The sequence below is a fragment of the Fusarium redolens genome (genome assembly GCF_020744475.1).
Source record: "Fusarium redolens strain MPI-CAGE-AT-0023 chromosome Unknown BKA55scaffold_8, whole genome shotgun sequence".
NCBI lineage: Eukaryota > Fungi > Ascomycota > Sordariomycetes > Hypocreales > Nectriaceae > Fusarium > Fusarium redolens.
Window position 1 is genome coordinate 1768623 of NW_025763671.1, and position 22350 is coordinate 1790972.

The window sequence follows — 22350 nt, forward strand, 5'->3', positions numbered from 1 at the left end:
GTCTTCTGGTCGCTATCGGCTTTGGGGTCCCTTCGCTCAACCCTTTCGGGGGACATCTGATGGCGAAAATCTCGTCAACTCAAAAGCTTGTCTTCAGGCCATTGCAGACTGGGGTCATGGCATATTGTGCATCATCAAGGCTGAATGAACTTAATGTTACTCGCGATGAAAGTAAACATCTGCACCGCTGATAGCAGACTAGAAATAAGGACAATAATATTGTATATCTGCGTTTGCAAAGCTAAATCTGCGGACTGAACAGAGATGGTTGTCATGAGGAATATATGTCTCCATGAAATGAACCGTCACCAATCTTGAAAGTTAAACACAGCAAAGGGAAATAAACTCATCAGTTGCACTGAGAACTGGGCTTTTCAATTATCATGCATAGTACTCATAGACAGTCAAATACAATGAACCATGGTAATAACGCTATTACATGACTTGCGTGAGGCGCCCCCTTTTCTTGATACTTCTCAAAAGCAATTCACCACTCAAGTATCATCGACAACCTCATCATGATTCTCAGTCAACTTGAACTTGGTTCGCAGCCCTTTAACGCCCCTTGGTAATTCAGCGTCCCAGCGATCCCAAACCTGCGGCGGGATCCAATTCCAGTCTTGAATCGTAGTCCTCCCTCGCTCACGACTAGCTCTAGTGTAAATACCCACAACGTAGTCGTTCTTGTTCTTTGGGAGAGCCCACCATTCGAGACTATTCCGCACTTCGAAACTTGCTTCGAGGCGAGTTTGAGAAACAAGATCAATAATGAACATATCGCCGTGCCTGTTGATTGTGACAAGGGCGATTTGGTACGTATACGCTCTCAGGAGATGTGACCAAACCTCCATGAGATGATCGAATTCAAGAGCCTTCTCTTCTTCCTGGGTAAAAGGCAAAGTTTCATCAACGTTGTAATCGCAAGTGTTGAGAACATCGAGTAATATCCTGCATCGTTCCATGACATGCTTTACTTCATTCATGTTGACATGAATCTGCTGATCAGCGATGTGAATCTCCGGCAAGATCATGGAAAAGCGTGATGCGATTATCGCAGTCTTTATGAATCCAAGACCCTTCATGACAGTACCAGTATGTGCGAAACGCTTAAAGAGACCAATTCGGGCTGCGTCCCCGATTTCATCGACATCAGGAGGTGTTTTACCAACAAAGTCAAAACAGTTCGTGATACTCCCCGAGATTATCGCTGTCATTTGAGCTTTGGCTGTATTAACCATGGCATGTTTCGACTTTATGCTAAGAAATAGCGCGAGACGATGATCGTACTCAACAAGAGGTAGAACAGCATAGAAAGCCTTGTGAGTTTCCTCTGGAAGAGCCAGTGACCAAGTTATGGTTGACTTGGCGTCATGTTTAATGATTCCTTGTGTAGTGATTCGTTGCCCAATGTCGGTAGCAACTTGATATTCTTCTCCTCTGTTGTCGAAAAGACGTACAGTCTTGGCCATACCGATAGGCCATTTATCGAATTCACTCAAGGCAGCTACAAAGCCCCCAAGTTGTTCATCTTGAACTCTCATACGTCGATGATGTCCGCCGTCATAAGAGAATCCTTCCTGTGTATATATATTTGAGCTTTGTCCGCTGAATCGATGCACCCAGCTCATTTGTTGCTTCTCCTCGGAGTTTGAGCATTGTATAGTGACGGTGACGGGCTGTCTTGTCTCGAGGTCGAAAATCAGTCGACGACGGGTGTTACTCGTGATGACGTGAGGTCTGCCTGCGTCGGGGATCTTTTCCGCAGTTTTGAAATCAGGGCTGATGAAATGGATGCGTCGAGATTTAATTGCGAACTCCAGCCCCTGCTGGCGATCTTGGTGACAGTCATCCCAGGAATCATCAAGTCCTCCCGGCCTTTGGAAGCTGACACAGGTGTGGGTGCCATCAGGGGCGACTCTGTCTACCCAATTCTTCATTGCTGATATTCCGAGTTTCTTCTTTGAGTCTGAAATGACTCGTCCACCATCCCGCTGGATCCATGGTAGAACGAATTCTCGTAGGGGTTCCCTGGCTACGGGCCAATCGTTCCAGATGTCTTTGGTCATCTCGTGAATACCTTCCCACGACATCGTCATTAGGCGCATATGTTTATTAAATGTACTGCGTCCCTTGACCATGATAGTCCACGTTGTCAGAGCGAGTGCGTACTCGGCAGAGTAGTCGGGGTCTGCCTCAATGATAATAACAGTACAAGCGTTGTTACCAATATCAAGAAGGTACCAGCTATTCTCCCGACGAGCAAGTCTTAGAATATTTGTTGCTTCGACGTAGTCCATTATCTTGATACTCTTTGTGCTTTGTGTGGTGAGACGCATGTCTGTCCTCAGCTTCTCTCGTTCCTTGTGGACTTGATCCTTCTTTGTTGCATTCGTGATATGTATGACTTCCATATTTGATTCCAGTCCCACCAGAGTATCCAGTAGAAGTAGAGGAACTTTGATTGCCTTTGCGGTTGCTGGTTGGCCTTGTATATGAGCAAACATGAAGGGGTGGTCTTCAAGGACCCATCCCGCCATGTCACGAAAGATGTCTCTCCAAGGGTCACCCATCTTGGGCTGAACTGACAATAAAAAGACGATAAGTTCAACAAATTTACTTATTTTCTACTCAGGAAAAAATCAGAAGACAATGATGAAAGTAGAAGGGGGCGTCAAGGGGCAAGAATGCTGAAATGATGTTCGGATAGCTGCATGGATGAAACAAAGAAAGCAAACGCCATGCACGGGTAGTGAGCAATCAACATCATTTAGTCGCCCTTCGGCAGGCATTATCGCAATCCTTATTTCAATCCTTTCCAGTATTGTTTGTAATAAAATAAATGGAAAGTACCATGCTTGCACTGGTATTTCAGCCACACGGACAGCGCATCAAATGCAGCTTGATCTCCACTACAAGTTTCTTACCATTTTCACGCGCGATCAGAGCTATCCTACTCGGACACACGAACCAGTATAATCAAATCATAATCTTATACACTACTCTAGTTGATTTAAGAGGTTGAAAAGCAGTAAATGTTCTATTCATGTTTTGCGCTAGACCACGGGGGCTGATTCTGTCAAGAATAAGTACATATTCACAAACCATCGAAGGGGTCAAACGCTCATGAGCATAGCAAACAGTCCTTCATCAGATGCAAAGCAAAACTCTTTGAGCCCAACGATAGCACCAACCAACCTGTGGGCATTCCCCATCGGGGATGGTGGTGCTGGGCAGCTCGCAATAGACAGGAGGGATGGGAGTCTCATTTCTGACGGAACCCTTGATGAACTTGGACATTCATCGAGGAAAGATCATTAAGACAAAAGTATTAGATCAGACATTCTCAGCCATTAAATGCCGTGTGAAATATTCGGCAGTATCGGTGGCAAAAAGAGTCCCTGAGGTCAGTATCACACATAGCTTCATGAGTAACGACAGACTCTACGCCTTCGCTCCAGGAATAGGTTAAAATTACACTGTTAAGAAGAAAAAACAGAGAAAGTTCCTTGAGTTTCTATGCTATATCAGCTTGACGAAAAGGTGGGTTGCTTTCCTTCAAAACCTGATTGCTTTCGAGAAATGATATGCCTTGTTTATGACCACGCGATTTTATGTGTATTCTTTCTGTAGAATAACCGTAAACTTATCTTTTGGCGATGCCTACAAATTCCTACAATCCATTGATCCGATACCGATCTCCTGCTCGGGAGACACCATACCTGTCTCATCAAATTACTTCCCCAGACGCATGGAGTCGCGCAAGAGGTCGTGCTGGAATCGCTTCTTCATATTAAAGATCCATCCCGAAACCTCAACCTCATCTCAGGAGTTTCAGCGCGTTCCCGCCAGAGGTCAGCAGCCAGGTTGATACGCTCAGGCACATCAAGACAGGTGCCCTCCTTGCGAGAGATGACCTAGTCCCTGAGGGCAAAACAAGCATCCATCGGATTGTAGTTGCTGTAGTTGTTGTCGAGAACCGCAGTGATCGCATCCCCGCAAGCTTTTCGTTCTTCTTTGTTTTGGGCCTGTACTTCCTTGAAATCCTCTGGTAGGGGTGGGATCGTCTGAATTCCTCGTGCCTTTTGGGCTTCCGCCATGTTTTCCAGGTAGCTCCGCAGTTTAGTCAATCGATCCATGGTGCAGTCAGGATACTAGGTTCTGATATCGGCCCAGAGTCTGCTGATGCCTTCCAAGCTGATCGGCTCATAATTGTAATGGAGTTCACTGCCATCCACACCTCGAGGATTGACAGGCCCAACTACAAGAGCATGGGCCGCTTCGGGTAGTTTCCCAGTATCAATGGGATACTCGAAAACTACCTCGCTGCCATGCACCATTCCCTCATATCTCCAGGTAACCTCGATACGCTCCTCCATGAGACGCTCTCGGATCTTGTTGAAGTCACGGCCATCGGGGCCCCAGACGAATGTCCAGAAGTCGAATTCTGTTGGTAGAACCAGTGTGAAGGGTCGCTCTCGCTCAGGAGGGGTCACTCCTGGTACAATGCCTCCCAAGCGTTTCTTCGGCCATGAACCTTTGGGGTTGGGACAGGCAGAGGGTAATGCATGCCATTGCACTCCAGGACTTGGATTGATGGGGACTCGTTTGGAGATCGTGCCTCTGGGTATTCTCCTTCCTCAGGTATAGACATCCTATTGATGTCCAGACCACCGTCTCGATCATGATCCTGTTTGAGCTTGGCAAACACTGTCGAAAGCGTCTCTGCATACTTGGGCACTAGGGGTCGTGGCCATGGCCAAGCAGGCTTCGATTGTTGGGGCAATCCAAGGACTGGAAGCATACTTTGATCAGCCAATGATGAAAATAATGATGATATGGGCGGTACTCACACCAAAGATCCCAAAAGACCTTGTTGACCTCCCATGCAAAGCGTGCGACAGTGCTTATTGTTATCCGTCCCTGAATGAGAGGTTTTGCTGCGATGATTGTGGCATCCTTGCACAAAAGCTTTCTGGCGTCTTCGGTGTTTTCTCTGGGAAAACATTGGGAGAGGAAGGCTTCAACATAGGTACGCCTTTGTTCTATATCTGGTTCCGGTCCGGGAAATGGAGGAAGCGGACGAGATACGAGTTGCAAGAGGTGCCGGCGCACATCCGCCAAGTCGTTTGGCGAGTACTCAGTCATCTCTAGGGTGCTAGAGATGGCGGAGATATAAAGAAGAGATGTATGCAAACAGGTGCGATCCTTATGCTGGAGTCTGTTTTGTGGTGTTAGGTGTGATTCACTGCCGTTTGCTAAGGCGTAGGCTCGCCAGTGCCAAACAATGTGCGGCCCCATCACTACAAATACCGCCTCTTCTCCCTCTTCATAAAATCCTTCTTCCTTTCATCTTCAGCGCATTTTTTTATTCATTCCTGTTACAACAGTATGGACTGCAGTCCGAACCTCAGAGGCTGATGGACGCAGCTTTTCAGCATGTCCAAGTGGTTTCTGTTGTTAGATAGTTATGTCAAGGGCCTTTTTATATTTTTTAAATACTATATTGCAACGTCGATAACCTCGAGAATTTCGGTCAAGCAATGCGGCCGTCACCGTTGCCGCATTACCAAGGCTCCCTACAGCACTCCAGGCCAAGCTATGGAGAATTACAAACTCAGCTTTGCTCATCGCCACCTCCTGTCTGCTTTCGGCGTCTATTCAAGATGCACTGTCTGCATATGAATGATGCACTGGAGACCAGTCATATATGACACTCATCGAGGAGAAGGTGGCGGGAATCAATGGCATCTTATAGAAGGAATTGTCACCTGAGCCAACAAGTAGGAGCCCGAGTTCAACAAGGAGCTCGATATGATCGAAACGCATATGTGGTGGAAGTCAATTGCAAAGTTGGCCATATCTGGATACCGATGACAGTGCCTTGATGATAGACGCTGTCATCCATGATTGAAAGCCGTAGGGTACGATCCGGACCGTTTCCACCAAGATACTAGAGCTTTTACATTCTCTCATCAGTACCACAGCGTCACCTATAGTGATGAAAAATATACCCTCCTTCAGGGTGTCAACAGATCCAAGACTCCCGCTTGCTACTGGGAGGCGGAAAAAAGACACTGACCAAAGAGTCTACCAAGTTTATCCTAAGTATCGTTAACTTATCCAAGTCTTTGTATTCCTTAGGATCGAAATCCTAAGTTTTCTACTATCCTGAGTCTTCATTCGCGTCGAATACTCTTGAATATCACATGCAAGTGCAGTTCTCGATGATCGTCGTTCTCATGTTCAACTCAGTTGCACTCCGGTAGCGAGCCCGGAGCTTTCTCCACTTCCGCCCGAACCAGCGCCGGCTCTTGACCCGATTACGGCAGTTCGCGATTCCACCCCGGACCAACCCTCAAAACAGTCACCGAATCCTCCTCTAAAACTCAAAAACTTATCGAACGGCTCGGGCCGTTACCTCAAAATGAATAAACGCGCTCTTGAACCTGCATACAAGTCACATCGTCCCAGGGGCCATCCACCACTGAGCTGTGAACGTGGAAATGATAAACGTCGAAACTGTCTTGGGCTGTCGCTGATTAGCTCTGGTGATCGGCACGTGGGTGGTCGATGCTGGTGACCTGGGGGTTTCAAACTTTGATGCGAACCTGGTGAGGAGGATGATAAGCATGCTGATTGGTGGCTTGGGACTAGGGTGCACTAAGAGCTCACGAGGGTGGTATTGGACGGAGTGGATGATTAGAGGAATCAGATATTGGGATGGATTATGCGAAAGGGGATATATAGTTTCGAAACTCCTTGTATGAAACTCGCGTTGTTGTTGTTTCCCACCTTCTTTCGTTCAACTCAGTCATCATGAAGTCCTTCGTTTCTGTCGCTATTCTGCCTCTTGCGGTTCAGGCCGTGAGAATCGTTCAGTCTAATGATGACGGCTGGGCAGAGTCTTATATCCGCACTTTCAATGACGCTTTGAACAGCGCGGGTTACGATGTTGTTCTCTCGGCTCCTGCAGAGAACAAGTCTGGCAGCAGTAAGTCACATAAACACGCGTTTCAATCACATCTAACATCATCAGGCTCTAGGGATGAGAAGCCCAAGGACCGCACCACAGCTTGTCAGTACGACAGCTGTCCCGCCAACAGCGGCCCTGTTGGTCATGATCCCAAGCGTCCTGATCTTAACTGGGTCAACTCGTTCCCTGTCACTTCAATGAAGTACGGTATCGACACTTTTGGTCCTAGCTTGTGGGATGGCGCTGCTCCTGAGCTTGCTGTCGCTGGTCCCAATGTCGGAACAAACCTCTGGCTTCAAGTTCCTTTCTCTGGCACCGTAGGCGCAGCTTGCTATGCCGCTCACGATGTTGGCATCCCAGCCATTGCTTTCTCTGGAGCTTCAACCGGAAATACAGCCTTCAACACCAGCCCCGTCCCCAAGCGTAGTCTAGTCTACGCTGAACTCGCGACCACTCTTGTAAAGAAGATCGTCGACTCTGGAAAGCCTTACCTGCCTAAGGACGTCTATCTCAACGTCAATTTTGGCAAGGTTGAGGGTAAATGCACTGATGCGTCCAAATTCCAGTGGGTGTTGACTCGCATCAACACTGGTCTTCTGTCTGAGCGTGATACTGAGTGGTGTGGTGAGGATCGTCTCCCTACTGAGACTGAGATTGCTCTTAAGGATGGATGTTATGCTTCTATTAGTGTTGGTGATGCTGCTGATAAGACGACTGCTGATGCTACGCGACAGAAGGTTGTGTTGGGCAAGTTGAAGGACATTCTTGTCTGTGTTGATTAGATAGCGAGTTATCTGGGTAGATTTGTATGTATATAGACTATATTAGCAGAATAAACTCAATATCTCAAATAATTCTTTGACGAAACAAAAGTGATTCCATTCCCAAGTTCACATCCCATTGTCTTGGGGCTTATCGATAAGCGTTGACACCTGACATTCCAGGCCCACCTAAAACACTTTAGCAACCTCGACTTTTTGCGCCATCTGAATATCACGATCAAGGGCCGGTCCGCCAGAGCTCTCAATTACCCCCTCACAATGGCGCCGATCGACCGCTGCTTGGCCTCTATGGCCAGGCTATCCCTCCTCCAGACTCCTCGACCGACAATTCCTACGATACCGAAGTTCCTCGCCCCAGCGGCTGCTCAACAAGTTCGACAGGCTTCGGTTGTGAGAATCAAGAAGACAAAGAAGAAGAAGGCTTTGCCTAAGGACTTTAAGAGACATAACTTGGCGAAGAGGGAATTTCCTCAATACTCATTATGTGAGGCTATGAGGTCAGTGGAATTGGGAACATGGCAACAAGCGGGGGAGACTAATATTCTATAGAGTCCTGCGAGCCGTCGAGGTTGGACAACCGCCTGCTTCGGTCAAGTACGAAATTCACATCAACCTCAAGACTGCCCGTAATGGCCCCGTCATCAAGAACAGCGTTCGACTTCCCCACCCCGTCCAGAGCGATTGGCAAATTGCCGTCATCTGCCCCGAAGGCAGCGAGATCGCCCAACAAGCCACCGCCGCAGGTGCTGTAGCCGTCGGTCAAGAAACCCTCTTCGAAGCCATCAAAAAGGAACAGATCAACTTCGACCGTCTTATCTGCCACGAGGCCAGCGAAGGCGCTCTGAACAAAGCCGGTCTAGGAAAGATCCTCGGTCCCAAGGGTCTTATGCCCAGCAAGCGTATGCGAACTATTGTCCCCGATGTCGTCAAGTCGATGCGAGACTCTGCTGGTGCGGCCGATTACCGTGAGAGACAGGGTGTTATTCGTCTTGCTATTGGACAATTGGGTTACTCGCCTGATCAGCTCAAGAACAACATCAAGGTGTTGCTGAACAAGGTCAAGGCGGAGTGTGCGGAGATTTCAGAGGAGGTGCACAAGGAGGTCCACGAGGTTATTCTCAGCACAACCCATGGACCTGGCATAAGCTTGAATGGAAAGTTGAAGGATGCAGAGGAGCAGATTACCCCTGAGGCATTGTCGAGCATCATGTAAAAATAGCCTTGAGCTTGTATAATTGTATCATATGTCATATTACGAATAGACCTTGTGAGCGTCGTGGGTATCATTATTCATTGTGGCTATGAACTGCCTTTGAGGGCCTTGACGGCCTCTGATTGTGCATCTAACACTCTATATATCGCCAAACATTTCAGCACTCTATCCTGTCCTTTTATACCGGCCTTCTTTGCTTCTTTTAGAGCATTGCCCAAGTCCAAGAGTAGTGTGTTTCTACACCGTGTCAAACGTTCCTCCATCTTGATCACAAACGGGGCATCTGGGTCTGAAGACTCGAGTAGCTTTGTGATGCGGCTGCATTCTTGTGCTGAAACGAGCAGCCTTGTTGGGGAGCTTCCGTAGTTGTCGTCCTCGTCGTCCTCCTCGCTTTCTTCGTCCCAGTCCTCGTTGCTCGGTAAACTATCCAGGGAGAGACGTTCTTCTAGTGATGCGAGACGCTCAGATAACTCAATCATTTTGCGGCCCTTCTCGATAGCTGATCGTACACCACGTAGCTCTCCATTGAGGGCATTTGTCTCCTCTTTTCGCTCCGTAACTTTTGTCTTGACTTCCTCAACGGCTCGTCGGAAACCAAGTAGAGAAACCTTGACGTCTTCTACCTTGTCATCGCCGCCGCGCAGTTCGCTGCCGAGTGAAAGAAAGGCCGTGTAGTTCGAATTGACAAGTTCGAGAAGTTCAGAGCTGATCGCGGCACTTCTGTCGCGAAGATCTGATCGTAGGTCCTCGAGAGTTTGGTGACGATGTGGTAAAGCAGATAGATAGGCAGCAGGTTGGAAGTCTTGAGCTAAGAAGTCGGCGCGAGGGAGAGCTTCGGGAAACGGTAGAGGAGCATCTTCGTCAACAGAGGAAGTGTCGGAGCCGGAGAGTGTAAATGGAGCGGATACTCCAAGGCCCGCCATGGAGGATGAGAGATTATCTGGCGCAGCGGCCATTGCGGGTGGTTGTATACCGTGTGGTTGTCTGTAAGTGTCTCGGCGTAGGCTAAAGGTGAGGTGGCATGGATTTGGTGGAGGAGCTTCTGATGGTGAGGTTCGGCGGCGCTAGCCTTGATTGGATATTGTGATCTTATCTATGGACACTCTGTATTGACCACTCTCAATACGAATTCATTTACAACAATTCCGAGATCAGTGAGGAGGTGCTAATTTAAATTGATGATAATCCACAATCTCTTTTGGTGCGCACTCGAGGAGTATATACAACATTGTCTGTTAAGTAAGTGTTATCTTTCAAGACTTAATTTATATTAAGATAGATATTCTAATTAAAAATAAGAGAATATCTATTTATATTAAAATTAGCAGATGTTGTAATAAAAAATCCTAAAAAAAAATCTATTTTTAATAATATAAAATTAAGTTTTATTTTTATAATCAAAGCCCTGGATGTAAGCTATCTACTCCCGTCAAGAATACTGACCGCCAAGATCACCTTATCTGGAACTCCAAGTTCCGTGTGAGGAGACCTTTCCCATTGGCCGTCATCGAGATGTTGGTTCTAGACTTGCCCCGTGCAACCTGACAAAAGGTTTAGCCCCGTGGAGATCAAGCGCTGAATACCATGACAGAATCAAGTGGATGGGGCTAAAGACAAAGCCAGAGGAAGCGGATTGCATTACGTTTGAAGAACTGATCCTAAGAATATGTTACCGAGGATAAGACCAGGCTAAAGGATGACTGACTTGGACATGTAGAAGATCGAAAGTTGGATTCAGTCAATACTCCTTTGAAGACAAAGGTTCCGAGCTGGTTGGTATCATGGAATAATGAGTATCTACAAATCGGCCATGTCCGATGTTAAAGATTCCGTGCTGTTTCAGGCAGCCAATGAACCCCTGCTACAGTTCAATGTCACATCATCTGGTCCCAATCTCGGCAGCCTGCCCCAACATCAAGTCGCACGAACCACCAGCCCATGGATGGAAGGAAGATGCAAGTTGAATTAAGGTCCTATGATCGGCTGTTCAAGTCCGGATATAATGACTTCACCCACGTGATCGGGCCGGTTTCCCAACAGTTTGCCGCACATTTCATGGGAATTCCGGCCCTGTATAAAGAGAGGGCTGAGAGTTGAAGCCATTGCACAGCGAAGTCGGAGTAGAAGACCCTGTGATCGGCACTAAAGTTATGCATCCTGAAAGGATCTTATCTGATGGCTGTGTGATCACGGATTCGCTCGTGCAACTCCGACTTATGCCGGCCAAGTCCAGGTGAGCCCCGAGCCTCGGACGAATTGAGAAGGTGAGTGTCAATGCTTTGGAGGGGCTTTGGTGGAGGAATCCATTCAATAAAGAACATCTATTGGAGATCTTCAGTGATGATGTTACCTTTCGTTACATTATGACGAGAATGCGAACGTTCTGCAACGTGATTCGAACTGCCGCGGAAGATTACCAGCAAGATCGGCGAGCTACTGCTGATAAAATGCCGAATTCTTACTGTCGCGTCAATAATTGAGTTTTAATAACTTGCTCTAAGGGTCTCACGATTGGGGACGTTCGGGTGGTCAAGGTGTTGCGGAGCCACCAAAAGTTATGACTGATTAGATCCATCGCTGAGACTGGATGCCTGAAAAATGCCTGGTCGGCAATCAAATTACGAGAAAAGTTGCTGTTCAATTCGGTCGTAATCTGATGAAACTTCATCTGGGTGGTTGTATTTGTATGCCTGGCGTATATGGTTCGTGCCTGGCGTGTGACGTCCGCAAAACTTTTATCAATCAAATCTTATCAATCTGATCTGATCCACTATCGTCTCCTGGAATCGGACCATTGGCTTCCCAACCGTCGGTTGTGGTCGGGTCACAAAAGTAACGAGGCACCCCGCGATTAATTTCCTTCTCTGTTACCATTTCTCCCATCTCCAACTCGGTTTTGATTGATTGATGATCCTTTACAAATCCTCCGGCTTCTGTACTCGGATGGGTTCATCACCTTATCAATCTGACAATCTGGCTCTCAGCTGTTATCAATCAACCGAGGCTAAAGCCGAGATCGCACCGAGCTGTCACATCGCAGCTGCGTCAGCTACGGTTCCAATCAATCTTATCAATCTGCAGCATCGACTGTCAATCCAAACCACCGTTGACGTCCACGAAGAGCTCGGATTGAACCATAACAATAACAATTCAATTATTGCGATTTCTATTTGACAATCTTCATTTGGCAATTCTTTCAAGATTTACCTCTCGGAATTCCGACCCGATTTGGCTCGACCGACCGAAAAGAGAACCGATCTCGCCACAACCACAGCATCTATTACTCGTCGACTCTCACCATGTCGGCTTCATCACCTCAGTCCATTGCATCCCCTGGAGCTGGAACACCTGTCGCTTCGCAGTCAGGAACCAGGCATCGTGCCATCTCAGCTGCACCAAGTCCTGCTGCCTCACCAGCCACACCCGGTCCCCACAGCCACAGGACGCCACTCTCCATTAAGCCGAGTGCGAAGCCACCTCCACCCACACAACCTCAGCAGCGCACTGCTCTTCCTTCCATCAACAAGATGGCCATGTCGTCCGTAATCAGCCCCCAGCCGGCTCCGCCGGAGCCTCCAAAGGTGTCTATGACTTCTAAAGAATGGGTGATCCCTCCAAGGCCCAAGCCTGGCAGGAAGCCCGCTACCGATACACCACCCACCAAGCGCAAGGCTCAAAACCGCGCAGCTCAGAGGGCCTTTCGAGAGAGGAGGGCTGCTCGTGTTGGAGAGCTCGAGGAACAACTTGATCAGCAACGTGAGGTCCAAGAGAAACATGAATCAGAACTCAAGGACAAGATTCACGAACTTGAACTTGATGTTCAGTCCTTCCGATCTAGATGCATGTTACTTGAAAACATGCTGGAGCGGGAGAGACAGGACCGTATCAGAGTCGAGACAGAAGCCGAGACTCTCAAACGTCGACTAGATGAAGGTGTCTTTAACTCAAATTTTCAATCCCGAAGCATGAGTTCTCAGCACCCGTTTGAAGGACTTCACAGTCCTACCAGTCAGGCACCAAGACACAGCCTTCCTGATGCCAGACCTGATCGTCAATCCGGCCACTCCTTTTCCATCTCCCAAATTATCTCTCCCCCAGAAACCCTCGACATGAGCACGTCCAATGATACTGAGACAGCCATAACTTGTGGCAACTGTTCTCCGAACGGACCTTGTGCTTGTGCCGAAGAGGTATTGAAGTCCGCGGGTAACGGCTGCGGCAAGTGCACTCTCACATCAAATTGTCAATGTCTCGACGAAGTAGCTGAGGCTCTTGATCGATCTCAAGAGTTGAAGCGTCCTGCCTCACCGTCGGCTGATGTATCTACTGAGAAGAGGCATCGGTCTAATACCGACGCTGAGACTGATTTCACAGCCATGTTCTCCCGCAAGACCCAAGAGACTTTCTCTGCTCCTTCTCAACTCCCTTCCATGGACTCTATGCCATTCAGAGATGGCTGCGGTTTCTGTAAGGACGGAACCTACTGCGTCTGCGCTGATACTGCCCTCGCAACTCCCGCCATGACCCCAAATGATACCCTACCTCCCATCTCTCAGCAGGTTCAGACCCCACCTCCTGAAGATACTGATCCTCCTATTCTCGCTATGGAGATGACGGCCGACGGTGCTGTCAAGCTTCCTCCTCGCCGCACACATCCTCAACCTACTGAGCGTCGCGGCTGTGGTCCCAACGGCCCTGGTACCTGTGCTCAGTGTCAAGCCGATCCCAAGTCAGGACTCTTCTGTCGCCTGATGGCAGCCAACTTGAACCGTAAGGACGGTAGCTCTGGTGGCTGCTGTGGTGGCAAGGGTGCTGGTGGCGGCTGCTGTAAGTCCCAGAAGCCACAGCAACCAGAGAAGATCAACCTCCCAAGTCTACCAAGCCTGGGTCTGAGTTGTGCTGAGGCATACCAAACACTATCCAGTCATCGCAACTTTTCCAAGGCGGCTGATGATATTGGTTCTTGGTTGCCCAAGCTCAAGGCTACACCTAGACCTGGTACTCGGCCAGCACCGCCTGGTGCGATGATGCCGATTGAGGTTGAAGCAGCAAGTATAATGAGTGTCCTGAAGGATTTTGATATTCGGTTTGGGAGGGGAATTTAATGGGATCCCAGGCCGTTAAACTGGATGGATGAAAGGTATTGAGTACATGACAAAAAGGTGGTTAAGCGAGCATACAGCTCATATGACAGAGTCGCAGCATGCCTAATATGGCACTGGTTTGGTTTTGGTTGGAGCGTTGATATTATACCCTTTATTGGCTAAGATGTAGGCTTCACTTGTCTATGCATCTATGAATTTATGCGTCTATTAAGATTAATGCTTTGGATGTAAGACATGTCCCGGTGATGCATTCGATAACGGATGCGTGGCAGGGTTCTAGAAGAGCTTGTGCAACTAGGGTGAGCTTGTATGATTTGACCAGTCGGAGAAGTAGACGAAGTAGATGGGATGAGTGCACCGATTGAGCTAGAAAAGAACGGTGTCAAAAACGCCATGTGGCTGTAGGGTATGACCTAGGTGAAGAGCCTCAGTAGTGAGCTGGATTGACAGCTACGTTGATGGGTGTTGATGACTGTACATGAGTAATGACAACACACCATGGCAACCTGTCAACCGCTGTTGGGATAGTCACGCGCTGACGTGCATGAAAGGAAAGACATCCTCGGCTGAATGAGGACATAGAGACTGGGGAAAAGGCGGGAGCTAGACACGGATGAAGTTGTCGTGAACTGTTGGGAGGCGGTGGAGTTTTGATGGTGGAGCAGCATGGCCAGCGCACCGCCAGTACAAATTACATTTCGAGTCGAGTAGGTAGCACAAATGTCGTTCACTGGATATTCAGACGAATAAGGATAGTTGCATTAGACTAAAGTGGCGAGTTAGAGCCGGAGGCAGCTGAGAATAGTCGATAATATACCGAATACGGCTGCATAACTGGCTAGAGAGTCGACGAGTCGGTCTGTCTAACAAATATGAATGGCTAGGGCTTCTCGGTGAGCTCTCAGCGCAGAACTCGTCTGGCAATCAGTGATTGGAAGAGGATGCATGTGGAGGCCAGCGCATGATTGGTGTCTTGGTGGTCTTGGGGGGGGGATGCGTTGGCACACACAACCCAGCTGCTGCTTGTAGAGTTGCAGCAACTGTTGTCTTTGCCTCGCATAGAGGGAACTGGCGTGGTGCGATTAGATTGGTTGCTGATGTGGATGGGGGGAGGGGGGTTTGGGTACATTGTGTGATGTTGAAGGTCTGGTAGGAAGATGATAGCAATTGTTAGAGGGGAAGTATTGTTTGAAAAGAACAGCTTGTTATCTTTCATCACATGTTATTCGACGGTTCGAGTTCTGGTTTCATTGATGAGTATCGTGAGTTGTATAAGTGGACGAGGCAATAGTTTAGACCCTTGTAACTTACAATACAGGTGTAAAATTACCCGATAATAAACTCAATCCGAACACGGAGACATGCAGGTGCTTCTTTGTTTTGTTTTGTTTTGTTTTGTTTTTACTATCATTCATTTTAAATTTCTTCTTCTCATTGTCCCTTGTCCTCGTGGCCATAATTGCCTGGTTCGGTGTTCTTGTTCCTCATAGATTGATATCCTTTGGTGGCTGACGGGAATGCATGACAACTCATAACTTCGAGTTGCACAAATAATAAACAAGATACACTTTCTCCTGCCGAGATTACTTACTCCTACATTGTAAATCAGGCACACATTCACGCTGCAAGTCATGATTGTCCTACCGTCATAGTCGATCATGACTTGGTTCAACCTGTGGATGCCTGTTCCACTCTCAACCATAACTACGGGACAAGAGCAGGTGTTCACGGCAGGGCGCAAGGTACAGCCTCTGCTCTGCTCTGTTCTTCAAGGTCCACAGCCTAAATCCACAATATCCAAGAGCCGCCAGTCTTTTTAAACAACTCAGCCTTGATATCTGTTTAACCTAACTCATACTTGTAGCGCTTGGGCTTTGCCAACGCACAACTCATGACCCGGCCCGACCGACCAGGGCAAGGAAAAAGGCCACCCAGCGCTGATGGACACGTGCGAATCGCACAGGGCTTCAGGTACCGGCCCACATAAGAGCCGTTGGGCCAATTGACTTTCAAGCTCACCCGCATTGCCGCGACGTTCCCGACTGTAACAGGTTTAGCGTATAGCATCTGCCAACGATGCTCTGTACCCACTACCGTAGCGCACCGCCTGTTCCCGTCCGTTATAGCGAGGTAGCGTTAGTAGTGTAGGGTCGGGGATGGGATACTTCTACCCCATCATATTGGATCCTGTGCTTATCCCAGTCCGATCTCGTTGTCCAAGGTTGTTTGTTCCTGTTTCTGGTTTGTCTGAGTCTGCCTGCATCAGCGTCTGGTCTATGCTGCAGTCGGTGCAACCGACAGGTGCCAGTTGTGAGGCCCCTTCCATCGCTGTTATTACAAGCACCATATCATCCATAGTCCCTCTATTCCCACGATACCTACTTCTCCCCCACCTCCAAAACTCCCCTCAACTCCTCCTCTCACCTCCCACATCTTCTCTCTTCTCTCCTCTCTTCTCCTCCTGCTCAGCAATAGACATACTCCTCCCCCGTTCTCCGTATCTCTCTCTGTCTTGCATTGTTTTGGCCAAACTCGACGTGCGACTCCAACTCGTGATACGATCCTAGTCCTTCATACGCTAGAACTTTTTGGAACGCGCCATCCATCATCTCAGGTTCCAACCTCGCGCCCCGTCATTCCTTACTTGCTCCAATCTTCGCTGGCAGGTCTAGCACCCGTTCTCGAATCCTCGTGCAACCATATTTCTTGCGACTTGCTTCCGCCTGCATTTGCTCGAGTCATATACCTTTGTTTACAAGCAAGTGAGCGGCGCCTCACGACAGCTATTATAGCTGCTCATTTGCGACGTAGAGTTCTCTGAGCTCAGAATGGTTTCTATGCAACGATCTTTGTCTTCACCTGTCCGCATTCATTCTGCTCCTAGTACGTCTCCGACGTTGCCACTCAGCATAGTCTGAACAACCCAACTGCTGGCTGTGCCTAAATCTATCTTCAATTTATGCTGATTGACGGTAGCTGTGTCCGCTGTAGCGCAAGATTCGGGGTCGCCCCCTCCATCTGTCGATATTCATGTACAACCATCTCGATCTCGACGACGACGCTCTCCGAGCCCTAGCCCAACCCGCGAATCGAAGCAGATATCACAACGACAAACTGAAGACAGGGACCATCGGGGTCATGCACAACAACATTCGCCAGTCATGTCTTCAAGAAAGCCCATTGTGGCACAGCCGAATATGCCAGGCCAGCCTTCACCAAGAAACAGCCCCCGAGTCTCGTCTTTAAAACCCAGTGACAATGACAGCGAGGGGCATTCTCCTTTTAAGCCATTATTACAAGATGTTTCGCAATACACGAATCCACATCTTTCCCCCGAATCTGAAAGTACAACACTCGAAGAGCTGGCTCATCTAGTACGACTGTCCAAATACCAGGAGCGCAAGCGTGCAAACACCCGTCTGCGTCTCCAGAGGAACTTGGTTTCCACTGCTCTCAGCGCCCGTTTGACTCGTTGCGGGGAAATAGCTCATCGTAATTTGGTCGACAGTTTCCGTCGTGACGACAAGGAGAACTTTGCCGCCCTTCACAGCGCCATACATGATGTACGCAACAGCTGCGATGAACTTCGTCGTTATGCTCTTCTCGATCCCGAGATGGAAGGTCTCGCCTCAGCCGGTCTCGCATCTTCTGAAAGTTTGGATAATCCTACTAACTCGGCAGCTCTTGGTCCTCTCAAATCTATTACACCATTTTTGAACGACATTTCTGCATCTGCTCGCGATACATTTTTGGACTTTCTTACACAGCTCCGTACAAATCCGGACTATTTGGCCACTCGTATATGTTCTCTGTCAAGTTCAGAATTGAACTCATTCTTGTCTTATCACAAAGGTTTGGAGCCCGTGGAATCTGTCCTTCCTTTCCATGGCCGTTCCGGAGGTAGAGCTCACGCAAGCGCGTCCGGAAGAAACAGTACTGCTGTGGATATAGAACGACTACTGTCTTTCCAACGACACGACCCGTTGTCCATCCTCATCCACACCTGTTTTGCCAATTCTGCCGGACCTGACAGCTCCGAGGATCAACGACGTACAGAAATCTGGGCTACTGCTTTGGCACGACTGATTTCAGAACCCAAATCCACTGGCGAGCATTTCTTGATTTCAGTTCTCAACATTTGGACAACAATGCGTGACTGGTCTGGCAAATCCAATATGGAATGGTATCTGATGAAGATCCTCGAGGATGGAGCCTTCTTGCTCGACCGAGCAGAAGATCAGCATGGGACACGGTTCAACTTATCCGACTGGAACCATTCAGATGAGGTTGCAGCCAAAGAGTTTTACGAACGCGCGGTAAACCAACTATTTGAGCTTGTCGACGATGAAGATGCTACTGGAATTCCTGAAGGACTTTTGGAACTTGGAAATGCCATTTTGAGAAAGCTCGAAAACAAGTATGTCGAAAACACCTCCCGTTGGTTAGTTTGGCGATGCCTCTTCTTCGTCTTCCTTTTGGGCGTCATTATCCACCCAGAATCGTATGGAATGCTGGCCGAGTACCACATCACGCCTTACGCGCGTGAGAAGATCCTTAAAAAGGTAGCCATGAAGGCTCATGAGTATGTTTCCAGCATGTGGAGTGGTAAGCCTTCGGCAACCTGTGTTCCTGTGGACGTACCACCCAAGATCAAAGGCCATGTGGAAAGTATTCTCGCTCGTTTCCAAGGATCGCGATCCAAGGTTCCGGCTGCCAAACTCCTCCCAGCAAGGTCCATCACGTCCCTGCGAGAAACCAAGGAGGTCCATCCTTACCTGGTAATTAGCCCTGCTGATATTGCGACCTTGGTGAATGCCATCTTCCCAGAAAGAAGACCTCACTCGGCTTCAGGAAGCTTTAGATCAGGACCAGCTTCCATCTCCGGAATGTCTGCTATCTCGCAGCCCATCTCCATGTCAAACCCGAGGAACAACTTTGAGACTGCCTCCATCATCAGCACCAGCGCTTCTTCGGTATTTAGTGACACTACCACAAGAGACGGTTATCTAGATGAGCAGACATCAGTGACGCCTCAGCGATACTCTCCACCAGCTATGGATTCAGAATTGCAGAGACGTCTGAACAAATACGAGGATGACGGCTATCGACTGCGCCTGGCACTCCACGAAATGACACAGAATCTTGGTTCTGACATTGTCCGTGGGTCATGCCACCCTTGCGCTGAGCGATGGCTTGTACTCTTCATCTCCGCTGATGGAAAGAGTCTTTCTACAAACATGACGTTCGACCCTGATGATGAACTGGATGACGATGGAAACTCATCCAGTACTGACACTGATGAGGAAGATGCTCCGGATGGACCCGAACTCGGCAAGGATTACCATCAACTTCGAGACTCCATTCTCAAGCTTGTTGAGGACTACGAGATCCCTCGTAGCCTTGAGCCTGAGAACAGGACACAGCTGAGTAACCGTGCTTCTGGCCTGAAACGATACAAGTCAAAGACCAGGATCATCACCACAGAGCGGTCAATGGCCAGTCGCAACCCGTACAGGAAACAGCTTGGCAAAGAGACGAACGACAAGCGAGAGGCCTCTATTCCTGAGGTTGAGGCCAAGGACGACAAGCCAGAAGCCGTTCTTATAACAATGCTCAAGGCGGCCTCGTCGCAATCCAAGGCTCTTGCCGACTTTGTCTCATCTCACCAGTATTGGAAGACACTCAATCAACTCAATGCCCTCGCATCTCCCTCGCTTCGAGAGAATGGATTCGCGGTCCTCATCAACATCTTCTCTCGCGGCCCAAGAGACTCGATTCGGAGATCTGCTTCCGCCATTGAGGAGTATGATGCGTGGCTCGTCTGGCTCAAGCAGAGTCAAGAACGTCATGAGGGTATCATCGACCGCATGATGAAGCGTGTACGAGCTGTGCGTGACAAGATGTGGTACGTGACAGACGTGCGCAACTCGAAAGAGTATGCTCACAGCCGTGATATTTGCCAAGCACTCAAGACCATGGGCATGCCTCGCCGCTGGAACTCTTTCCAGCGATCTCGTGCCCATATGGCCAGAGGACCAAGCGCATCCTACCTTTATCGCACCGAGTCTCAGATCATGGATCTCCTTGCTGCATCGGAGGAACAAGGAGGACCAAACAAGCTGAGCGATGACCCTGCTGAGGCGACTGCAGCCTGGCTACAAAACCGTGGCATTGAGAACTTCTGTAGGGGTGAAGAACGAATTCACCGCTTCTGCTACGAGGTTGACAAGTGCATATCAAGACTAGTCGGCGAGACTATTCGAGAGGCGCCAGTTTTGTGGTCCAGTGAGTTGTACAAGCGCGACAAGCTTGGATATGACCGGGCAAGGGCCAGAGAAAAGGAACTTTCCTGGAATGGGGATGATTCTGGAAGCATCATCAGCGAACAAGATCGCAAGTTCAGCCCGACATCCAGCAGGCCCAACTCCCTTGCGCGAGACCTCAGGTCGCTGTCAATCCACAGCCCCAGCCAGCAGTCACTTGACTCAGTGCGACAGAGCATGCCTCGGGCAAGCTCAGCGCTTTCGGATATTCTCGATGGGCAAGAGTACTTTGATCGTGCTTCGCCAGCGCACACGAATGATTCAGCCAGCACCTTCTGGTCACCGTTCCAGCCAATCATGTCTCCCAGTTCAGGAGCTTCTCGAGGATACTCTCCCACTACAAGTTTGACCAACCTCTCAACGACATTCTCGCATCCCGCTCATCACGGCACTGCGCCATCAACTGCAAGCTTCTCTACAGGACGCCCTGGCACATCGGCATCATCGCAAGAGACAGTTTTCCAGCAGCAGAAGGTCGATGATGAGAAGACACGCTTCCTCAGCGAACTAAGACAATCTCTTACCAGTCTCTTGCTTTCTGACCTCGGCAACCAAGTTTTCTCTCGAGGTTCTGAGACAGATGGCTGGTTCGACCAGTTGGGACAGCAGTGCATCGATCGCAAAGATGCTTTGGACCGTCGGGCTCGACGTCGATCCGAGATCAAAGAGAAACGAAGTTCGGGACGACCAAGAGTTATTGAGAAGAAGAAGAGCTTTGGCAACTTGCGAGGTGCTGGTGAACCCTCCGACCGAGCATCAGAAACTTCGGAATCCCTTCCTTTGGGCTCTACTGAGGAATCAAGCGCCAATAACTCCACACCACGCTTGTCTGTGGCCAAGGAAGACAAGGACAAATCAGAGTTCCCTTTCAAGAAGGCATATCAGCGACTGCTGAACATGTTTTGCGTACACCCCAATCCCTACGCGAAGCTAAATGCTCTCCATGAACTTGAGAACCTTATTGTAGCTGCGCTGCAATCAAGTGGACAAAAGAGACCAAGATGGAATCGATCTGACGCTGGATCAAGCGTGGTGACGGAGCACAACACCAATGCTCGCCCCACACCTCTAGAAGGGACAATCGACAATGTCAGAGAGCGAAGATCACAAGCACTTCAATCTCAACTTCAAACGCCTTTCTTTGGTCCTCGACAGGCCAATTCTGAGACAAGGTCAATAATGTCGGGAGGAAACGTCAACACCGACATCATCACCAAAGAGCTGCAAGCTCTCTTCCGAGAAGCATCAATTCGACCAAAGACACTATTCCGTGACTTGCAGTTTATTGCATCTTTCGTCCCACCCTCGGTGCTGGACAAGCAGGAACGAGGCAAAGCATTCTGGAATACTGCACTGGCTGCTCTCAAACTCAAGTCAGAAGTATGCCGAACAATGGTTGAGATGGCAGATGAAGTAGTTGCAGCACATACGCATGTGCGCAAGCCAAATGACAACACGATACCAGACGTGCCACAATCTACAACAGGCACACCACCACCGCCATCCACAACATACAAATTGGATGACGCGGGTAAGATGTGGACAATCACGGCCAAGGAAGGATTCCCAACAGCACAGCGCGAGCTTGCGTTGTTCTACCTTTCCAACCCGGAATACGTTGAGCGGACAACGCTCCCTCTTTCAAAGCCTCGCGAGGTGTTTAAGCAGACGGTCATGGACAAATATGGACGTCTCGGCAACGGAGGAGGCCGCACCGGGTTTTCAAGCGGAGGCGAAGGCAAGGAGAGCGATGTGAGAAGTGACCCAGGACTGATGTGTGTCGCGGTTCACTGGATGGAAGCGGCTGAGCATGGAGGCGACGAGCTGGCGACGAGCTTCCTGCGACAGAATGAGTTTATGGGTGGTCGCTGAGTTGTTTGCTGGTGCTGAAATATTATACCCCCGTGTTTTTATGTTTGGCGCTTGGGCGTCTATAAGATTTATATGGATGCTT

The 22350-nt window shown here is 49.0% G+C and overlaps 8 protein-coding genes across 8 annotated transcripts; 4 read left to right on the forward strand and 4 right to left on the reverse strand.

Moving 5' to 3' along the window:
- Positions 1 to 494: 494 nt before the first annotated feature.
- On the reverse strand, positions 495 to 2570 carry BKA55DRAFT_539790 (uncharacterized protein; the record flags this gene model as incomplete). Its single annotated transcript, XM_046190184.1, has 1 exon — positions 495 to 2570. One exon carries the CDS (start codon positions 2568 to 2570, stop codon positions 495 to 497), a length of 2076 nt encoding a protein of 691 aa, XP_046049552.1.
- Positions 2571 to 3914: 1344 nt separating this feature from the next.
- BKA55DRAFT_690466 (uncharacterized protein) lies at positions 3915 to 5298 on the reverse strand (the record flags this gene model as incomplete). The annotated part of the gene is made up of 4 exons (XM_046199502.1): positions 3915 to 4110; positions 4153 to 4478; positions 4535 to 4791; positions 4851 to 5298. The coding sequence occupies 4 exons, from the start codon at positions 5296 to 5298 to the stop codon at positions 3915 to 3917; spliced, it is 1227 nt and encodes a 408-aa protein (XP_046049553.1).
- A 1408-nt stretch (positions 5299 to 6706) lies between these two features.
- BKA55DRAFT_569069 (survival protein sure-like phosphatase/nucleotidase) lies at positions 6707 to 7824 on the forward strand. Its single transcript, XM_046192884.1, has 2 exons — positions 6707 to 6991; positions 7037 to 7824. The coding sequence occupies exons 1-2, from the start codon at positions 6817 to 6819 to the stop codon at positions 7753 to 7755; spliced, it is 894 nt and encodes a 297-aa protein (XP_046049554.1). The 5' UTR covers positions 6707 to 6816; the 3' UTR covers positions 7756 to 7824.
- A 129-nt stretch (positions 7825 to 7953) lies between these two features.
- Positions 7954 to 9027, forward strand: BKA55DRAFT_569070 (ribosomal protein L1-like protein). Its single transcript, XM_046192885.1, has 2 exons — positions 7954 to 8252; positions 8305 to 9027. The coding sequence occupies exons 1-2, from the start codon at positions 8014 to 8016 to the stop codon at positions 8966 to 8968; spliced, it is 903 nt and encodes a 300-aa protein (XP_046049555.1). The 5' UTR covers positions 7954 to 8013; the 3' UTR covers positions 8969 to 9027.
- Positions 9028 to 9986, reverse strand: BKA55DRAFT_569071 (oligomeric golgi complex component, COG2-domain-containing protein). The gene has a single exon (XM_046192886.1). It carries the CDS (start codon positions 9922 to 9924, stop codon positions 9055 to 9057), a length of 870 nt encoding a protein of 289 aa, XP_046049556.1. The 5' UTR covers positions 9925 to 9986; the 3' UTR covers positions 9028 to 9054.
- A 2281-nt stretch (positions 9987 to 12267) lies between these two features.
- BKA55DRAFT_539795 (uncharacterized protein) lies at positions 12268 to 14073 on the forward strand (the record flags this gene model as incomplete). The annotated part of the gene is made up of 1 exon (XM_046190185.1): positions 12268 to 14073. One exon carries the CDS (start codon positions 12268 to 12270, stop codon positions 14071 to 14073), a length of 1806 nt encoding a protein of 601 aa, XP_046049557.1.
- Positions 14074 to 14167: 94 nt separating this feature from the next.
- Positions 14168 to 14881, reverse strand: BKA55DRAFT_376028 (uncharacterized protein). The gene is made up of 2 exons (XM_046185919.1): positions 14552 to 14881; positions 14168 to 14486 (listed from the first exon to the last, which is right to left on the reverse strand). Exons 1-2 carry the CDS (start codon positions 14651 to 14653, stop codon positions 14262 to 14264), a joined length of 327 nt encoding a protein of 108 aa, XP_046049558.1. The 5' UTR covers positions 14654 to 14881; the 3' UTR covers positions 14168 to 14261.
- Positions 14882 to 16901: 2020 nt separating this feature from the next.
- Positions 16902 to 22268, forward strand: BKA55DRAFT_539796 (uncharacterized protein; the record flags this gene model as incomplete). Its single annotated transcript, XM_046190186.1, has 2 exons — positions 16902 to 16956; positions 17050 to 22268. The coding sequence occupies 2 exons, from the start codon at positions 16902 to 16904 to the stop codon at positions 22266 to 22268; spliced, it is 5274 nt and encodes a 1757-aa protein (XP_046049559.1).
- Between the last annotated feature and the right edge of the window lie 82 nt (positions 22269 to 22350).

Coding starts and splice junctions, on each gene's coding strand:
- BKA55DRAFT_376028 (XM_046185919.1), bottom strand. CDS start 14,653: ATGTCCTCATTCAGCCGAGGATGTCTTTCCTTTCATGCACGTCAGCGC. Junction 14,487..14,551: donor GGTGTGTTGTCATTACTCAT/GTACAGTCATCA, acceptor CTCTTCACCTAG/GTCATACCCTACAGCCACAT.
- BKA55DRAFT_569071 (XM_046192886.1), bottom strand. CDS start 9,924: ATGGCCGCTGCGCCAGATAATCTCTCATCCTCCATGGCGGGCCTTGGA.
- BKA55DRAFT_569070 (XM_046192885.1), top strand. CDS start 8,014: ATGGCGCCGATCGACCGCTGCTTGGCCTCTATGGCCAGGCTATCCCTC. Junction 8,253..8,304: donor TCATTATGTGAGGCTATGAG/GTCAGTGGAATT, acceptor AATATTCTATAG/AGTCCTGCGAGCCGTCGAGG.
- BKA55DRAFT_569069 (XM_046192884.1), top strand. CDS start 6,817: ATGAAGTCCTTCGTTTCTGTCGCTATTCTGCCTCTTGCGGTTCAGGCC. Junction 6,992..7,036: donor AGAGAACAAGTCTGGCAGCA/GTAAGTCACATA, acceptor TAACATCATCAG/GCTCTAGGGATGAGAAGCCC.